Source organism: Epinephelus moara, chromosome 2 (assembly GCF_006386435.1).
Source record: "Epinephelus moara isolate mb chromosome 2, YSFRI_EMoa_1.0, whole genome shotgun sequence".
Lineage (NCBI taxonomy): Eukaryota > Metazoa > Chordata > Actinopteri > Perciformes > Serranidae > Epinephelus > Epinephelus moara.
In genome coordinates this window covers 41,437,855-41,445,421 of record NC_065507.1, presented here as the reverse complement: position 1 = coordinate 41,445,421, position 7,567 = coordinate 41,437,855, and the positions used below count along the sequence as shown (strand labels likewise).

Below are 7,567 nucleotides of genomic sequence, written 5' to 3'. Positions count from 1 at the left end.
TGGGGCCCAGGGGGGTCGGTGGGGGGAAGTGTGACAGTGGTGGAACGGAGGTGGGGGGAAGAGCAGGTGGAGGGGTCAGTAAGGGAGGGGAGGTGGTCAGGTTTCTGTAGATGGTGTTGAGTTTTTTTATTTTTTTTTTATTGTGACCATGCATAATGTAACCTCAAACAGGGAGGTCTAAATACAGTATTTGGGAGAGCACAAATAATGCGATGGAGAAGATATTTATTGTGCCAAAAGCTGGTCACTATTACTCTGAAAAAAAAGTCACCATTGACATGTTTGTTTCTTTAAATTGACTCATATCATTGTGGATGACCACAAGATAAAAATGCCCATTCTGTTTGCAACGTAGGACTTCCATTAACAAGACATTTAATTTATTACACATTATTGAAAAGTGATCCCCATATTCTTATCACCTTCACGTCAGCGCACAGCAGGCAGCAGTCTGACAGCTGACTGATACTGCTCACTCCTCCAACAAGGAGGAGGAGATATTGTGCAGGAGTGACGAGACAAAAGCCTGATGTGGCAGCTGGATTTCTTTCAAATCCCTGGATGTTATCCTTCAAAATGAAGCTTAGAACCTGTAGTTTTTAGCTGTATGTGTTTATTCCCCCATTTAAATAGCCCAAATAAAGTGAATCCGCTTTTACGTCTGGAACCTCCCGTCTACGATGGGCTTGAGACGCACCCTTGGTGAGGACTTGGCTCAGATTTATTTTATCCTGTTCAATTCGGCTGTGGGAACTTCTTGTGACTGCATGCCTTTGCTGACGTTGACCCCAGCAGGATTGGACCCTGGACCTTCCGCATGGAAGACTAGTGCTCTAACCACTACACTAGGGAGGCCCCAAATAGTCCAAAATAAGTCCCTTTAAATAAAAGAACTAGTCCTGTAAGAAATGTCCTGTTTTTATAAAAGTAAACAAATAAAAACCTTTTATTTATTGAACTGTATTTACTACTTTATGTTTACATTTATTTTTATATAGATTTTTCCTCATTTATTTATTTCAGGATATATTTCGTAACTATATTTATTTATTTGATTAATTTTTAATGGTATTCCATAATAGTGGGATTCAGAATGTTCATAAAAGTTAGTGGAGAAAAAAAAAGAAAAAGAAAAAGCGGGAAAGAGAGATATGAAAAGAGAGTATGGAGATGTAGATTTTTATTTTTATAATTGATTATATGACATCATCAAATCAATTTGATGCTTTAGAGGCACAACATTTTCATTGCCAATAAATATGGTTACAAATTTCAACATTTGCTCGATTAAACGTGACTTCTAGTATAAGTCACCCCCACGTGAGGTCCTCTATCTGAATACAGATCCAGAGAAAGATAATTTTGTTGGTTAAACAGACAGAGATTTTGACATATCTGCACACCTTTACTTTCTAATGGTGCATCTCCTCCCTTAGGAAAACAAGCCAATCGGCACCAGCATCCTGCAGTTGTCCGTCATTGATCAGGACTCCTCCCACAATGGCCCACCCTTTGACTTCCACATCCTGTCAGGAAACGAAGGCGGAGAGTTTTTGCTGGAGAAAGATGGAACACTAGTGGCCAATCAAGTGTTCAGGAGGGACCTGGCCACTGAATATGTTATTCTGATACGGGTAGAGTCAAACTGCTGTTTCACATCAAACCTGCAGAGCTGCTGTAGTCACTCTTCTCAAGCATCACATTGGTTTCAAAAATAGAGCTGTGAATCTGTGAACAATGTTAGCTATTAGCAAAAACAATCATGGCCTGTTCATTCTGGACAAATGTAAGCTCAAACTATACATCATGTTTTTTCATCATTTTTTTGTGATAGAGCTGATAGTGTGTGAAAATGTGTTCTTAAGTTCAGCTGAAGCTTTTATGACTCTTTGACAAGCCTACAAAGTCTGACAATATTTTTTTGCAGTAGCATACTATTGCAAATTAAAATTACATGACAGCACAACTGGAAGCCAGTTCATTCTCTGAATGAAAACAGTTAAGGCCATAAGATAAGTTAATTAAATAATTATTATTTATAATTAAATAAATCACTGGTGTATTCATAACAACTCATCTTAGAACACAGAATACCTTAGAAAGAAAGCTTGATGTCTAGGATGACAGCTATACTCATCATAGCCTACACCAAGCATGACTGGCTAGACAGAGATCACCTGAGAAGAGATGAGTAAACACATACATAGGATCCATGTTTTGCTCCCTGGTGGGAAATGAATTCAAATGAGACAGAACAAACCAACTTCTTATTTTAAATATCACAAAATGGTCCAATAATCATAATTTTTTGCATTACTAATCACACATTGTACAGAGGGCAACATTATTATACAAATATGATAATCTTTAATTTAAAAGTAGGAGATAAAATCAGTTGAAAAGTTGATTGAAATTTAAGTGATGGATGAAGCTGAAATACACTAAATGTCTCCACTTGTATCTCTGTGGTGTAAAGACATTTTTCAAAATTACATTCTTAGCTGGTTATATAATATAAAATAATGATTTGGCAAATAAATCAGAATATCAGATATGGATGGACTATGTCTGTTATGTCAACAAGTAAATGTAAAGAGTGTCAACATGTTACACTGTCCTTTAACTTTGATAATTCCAGTATAAATGTCCTAGTTCCCATCACAGACACCCACAGATCAGGTATCAGTCCAACACATCCAGTCAAATGTATACAGCAAGAGGCCAAATCACTCTAAAAATGTCTAATATCAGATGCCTCCTTAAAGCTAAGGAGATAAGGATGTGACGTTTCATCAATAATTTCCTCAGAAATACAGATTATGATCACTTCTTCAGTTTCTTCGCAAAGACACACAACGTTAGCTTTAATATTTACATTACACCACACATCAGGAGTACTTCTGAAGCACAGTATAGCCCAGTGGCTGTTTATAGTGTTAACATTTAAGCATTTACACAACAGAAACACTTACTGCTCTGTGACAGTTCAGTGACAACATGACTCTAAGCTGACCTCACACCAGCTCGCTGCACTCTGTACTGTGGTCTGTTAATACTAGCGCTATTTAGAGCCATACTGACAGTGGAAAAAGAAAACAGTCAGGTCAAGGATGTTTTGTCTCATCTGAGTTATGAGGGGGTGTGGCTGCTGTATAACAGAGCTTCAGCAGATCTGAGATCAGCAGACCACCAGCATCTAGAGGGAATGTGTATAAATGCATAATATTTAAACTAGAATAATCGGTCGTATGCCTCTGTGCACCAGTTAACTTTCTCTTATGGTTTACATCCATGTCTGTGAAAAATTGATGTTTCATACCCATCGGCCCCTCAACAGCACAGAATATCTACACAATCAGCACAGTTTCAAGGTGGACACCCAAGATTAGTGTCACCAATTTAGTATCTGACCAAATGTCTCCCCTTCTGTTCCTGAAATATAACATTGAATAATGGCCAGAAAAGTCCTTTATGCAGAACATTATGATGTCACAGTGAAGCTGACCTTTGACCTTTTGGATATAAAATGTCATCGCTTCATTAATTTATCCAAGACATTCCTGTGAAGTTTTGTCATAATTATCATAAAATTCTTGAGTTATATTTTGTGAGGTTACACTGACCTTGACCTTTGACCTTCAACCACAAAATTCTAATCATTTTTTTCTTTAGTCCAAGTGAAAGTTTGTGTCAAATTTAAATAAATTCCCTTAAGGTGTTTTTGAGATATCTTATTCATGAGAATGACACAAATGCAAAGTCACACTGCTATTGCCGGTGCGAAGGAAGAAAGTAGCATGAATAAAAGTGATATATAATGAAAATAATGATCTCCTTTCTCTAAAAACCTCCCCCAGTAAAATCAAAAATATGCTGCTTTAGAACTATCTACAATATACTCAAAAATTTACAGGGTTATATTGACAGAAATTGAATATAATATTCATAACTATGTTTTTATTCATATAATCACCTGAAAATAAGAATCGTTTCATTTTCATTGCTTTCGAATGAGCTGTTAACATCTACATATGGAGCGGGTCCTCTTTCACAACGTCTGCCATGTTGTTTCTACAGTAGCCCAGAACAGACAAATTAAACTCTGGCTCCAGACAGGGTGATCCACATTTTTGCATTTGCCACTGTAGTTCTCCTACACGCTTGGCACACTGGATATATTTCAATTTTGTGCTCTAACTGCTAGATGTCACTAAATTCTACATACTGGACCTTTAAGTACATTTAATGCAGTAAATGTGACTCACAAACCCACCTCTGCAGATAAGATCTGTCATCTGCTTTAATGAACTTTCTGACTGAATAATGATATGACTGAGATGTGAAGAATGTAGAGATGTTACCAAAAACATATTACTAATTCATTTCTCTTGTCCTCTTCTCCTCTCTTAACTCCCATTTTATTTTTTCTTGCTTCTCCCCCTGTCTTTTCCTATGATCTGCTTGGCTGTCCCTGTTCTCTGTCCTCCTCCCAGGTGACAGACTCAGGGAAGCCTCGTCTTTCCTCCTCCTCCACACTGAAAGTCAGAGTGATTGAGGAGAGCCTTCACCGACCAGTCGCGTTGCCACTGGAAGTTCATATTGTCACTATGGAGGACGAATTTCCTGGCGGTGTGATTGGCCAGCTGCACGCCACCGACGCTGACCCTTATGATGCACTGACCTTTGGCCATGCCCCCCCAGCCCAGCGCAGTCTTTTTAAGATCAGTCCTCGTGATGGCAAGATCATTGCCCTGGGCGGGTTGGATGCAGGCAAATACACCCTCAATGCCAGCGTTAGTGATGGCCGCTTCGCTGTGCCTGTGCCCGTGAGTGTGCATGTGGAGCAGGCAACACCAGAGATGCTGCGTGAGGCAGTGACGGTGCGCTTTGAGAGCGTGGCACCACAAGACTTCGTGGCAATGCACCTGAAGAGCGTGTTGAAGGTTCTGCAGCAGGCCGCCGCATCGCAACAGCAGGACATGTTGCACCTGCTCAGTCTGCAGCCAGTCGGAGGAACACAACAACTTGACATGCTCGTAGCCGTGGAATCAGCAGGGGGCGGGTACTACAAGGCGGCTTACCTTACCCAGAAATTAAGTGCATCACGGCGGCAGCTGGAGGAGGTCCTCAGGGTGTCAGCTATCCTGGATAAGAACTGCTCGGGGCTGGAGTGTCGCGGCGCACAGTGCGAACAGAGCATCATCTTGGACTCACATAGCCTGGCTACATACAGCACACCACGTGTCAGCTTTGTTTCACCACGCTTCCACCGAACCTCACGCTGCACATGCAACGGTGAGTGATAGGATCTCGCAAATTTTGCCAAGGCATATGTTGTTTTTGAAATCGCATACTACATTCTGTACTGCATACTACAAACTCAGTCAGTATGTACCAACCACCCCTCACTGCCTAGTGCTATTCAGGGTGTTGCCTCAGTCAAGTGTTTGACTCCACCCAAGCTGAACAGCTCCACCTGCCTCTCCTTCCTGTTTTTTGTGCTTCTGGGAGAGGTTTGCCTTGTGGGATCTCTGCAAGAAAGGGATTTCTTGGTTAAGATTAGGAAAAAAACATTCTGCCAGAAAAAGATTTCAAACAGAAAGCCCACCAGGCAAACTGGGCCTCCTTAGGTTGATGTTGAACGTAACAATCCTGAACAAAAGCACGTTAGATATGAACATACAGCAGTTACATCTTGGAAGAATGTCAGAAATATTTTTGAAAGAGGCACAGTATTTATTGGGTAGTTATTTGTGCTATACTCAGCCAGGTATAAATAACATTTGTATGGTTTCAAAGCTTTTTTGAGAAAAAAAAAAAAAACATCGAGATGAAAGGACACCTAATTCCACTTCTTTCAGCTATCTCAAGCTGCCTATCAAACTATACGCTGCTCAAAAGATCTCGATGAACTATCGATGAACATTGATGAATTATGGAAAATTGTTAAAGATCTTTACTGACGTACATTGTATATTTGTTGAAAACAATATGACAACAACAACGGTCAGTGGAAGCTAAAATCATCATTGAGGGCTGGATTTAAAATCACACCGAAAATCACAGTAAAAGATTGAAATCACAGGCTGATCCAACTTGCATGAATTTTATCACGGCAACTCATAATGTGACTCTGTAGTGTGTATGGCTTCTGCGTGCCTGTATGCACTCCTGACAGTGTCTGGGCATGCTCCTGATGAGTTGGCAGATGGTGTCCTGGGGGAAATTCTCCCAGACCTGGATCAGGGCATTGGCGGCGGCGGATACACCAATACATAATGTCCCATAGGTGCTCAATTGGATTTAGGTCAGGGCAACGAGAAGGCCAGTCAGTGGCATCAATGCCTTTGTCATCCAGGAACTGCCTACACACTCTGGCTACATGAGGCCGGGCATTGTCCTGTACCAGGAGGAACCCAGGGCCCACTGCACCAGCGAAAAGTCTGACAATCGCCCTGAGGATATCATCTCGCTACCTAACAGCAGTCAGGGTACCGTTGTCTATGACATGGAGGTCTGTGAAACCCTCCAAGGATATGCCTCTCCAGACAATCACTGACCCAACAGCCAAACCGGTCATGCTTTGAGCACAGGCTTTGGCAGTGCTCCTCCTGTTCCTCCTGACACAAAGGAGAAGATACGCTCTCCTGCTGGGTTGATGCCCTTTTACAGCCCTGTTCAGCTCTCCTTGTGTAATGGCAGGTCTCCTACAGAATTTTCTGCATGCTCTCGAGACTGTTCTAGGAGGCACAGCAAACCTTCTTGCAACCACACGTATGAATGTGGACACTAGCAGAACACAAAACTAGAGAAGAATCAGTCAGGAAGGATAAGGAGAGAGCAACTGTCTGTGGCCACCACATGTAAAACATTCCCTTTTTGGGAATTGTCTTGCTTTTGCCTCTCCATTGCACCTGTTGTCACTTTCATTTGCACCAAAGCAGGTGAAATTGATTCACAATCACTTGTGCTTCCTAAATGTAAAGATTGACACCCCTGAAGTTTAACTTACTTGGTGTTATACTGTGACCATTAAGTATTCCCTTAATTTTTTTGAGCAGTGTATTATAAACGAGCCCTTCCTCTGCAAAGGAAGAATAATTACAACCCATATACAGCAGCATCACTTAGGGCAGGCATGTCCAAAGTAGGGATGGGCAAACAATCAAAATTCATTATTCGATCATCAAAAAAATTAACGATCAATTATCGATTAATTGATAAGCGAGTATTTCAAAAGAGAGAAAACAAAAGAGTGCAGTGCACACTGTCGCCGCAAGAGAGCGCAGCTGCCCCAGTTTTGAGCTTCAACCCCCCAGGCCAAAGAGGAAGAATGGCATGCATGCGCAGTTCACCCCTGGGTGTTTACAACCGTTGCCAGCCAGTAGTTACAGGCTTCAGTTTTCAGCGAAACCTCCGTCTTTCAATGACGTAGTGTTTTCAAAGGCCTCAAGGGAAGCCGCCGAGGCTTTGGAGAGCGATGAGAGCCTCTGTCTTTTTATGATTTTCTGCCTGGCATAGGTCCGGCGGGGGTCTCGTAGGCACGGCAGCTCGCAGGGCCTATAGG

The 7,567-nt window shown here is 41.6% G+C and overlaps 1 protein-coding gene across 8 annotated transcripts in view; it reads left to right on the top strand.

Moving 5' to 3' along the window:
* fat3a (FAT atypical cadherin 3a) overlaps positions 1-7,567 on the top strand; it is a 383,130-nt gene that overhangs the window by 343,077 nt on the left and 32,486 nt on the right. For all 8 annotated transcript variants that reach the window (XM_050055175.1, XM_050055199.1, XM_050055166.1 and 5 more), the window contains 2 exons: positions 1,437-1,634; positions 4,494-5,295. In XM_050055175.1, the coding sequence (XP_049911132.1) occupies positions 1,437-1,634; positions 4,494-5,295 (1,000 nt within the window). The remainder of the gene's footprint in view (positions 1-1,436; positions 1,635-4,493; positions 5,296-7,567) is intronic.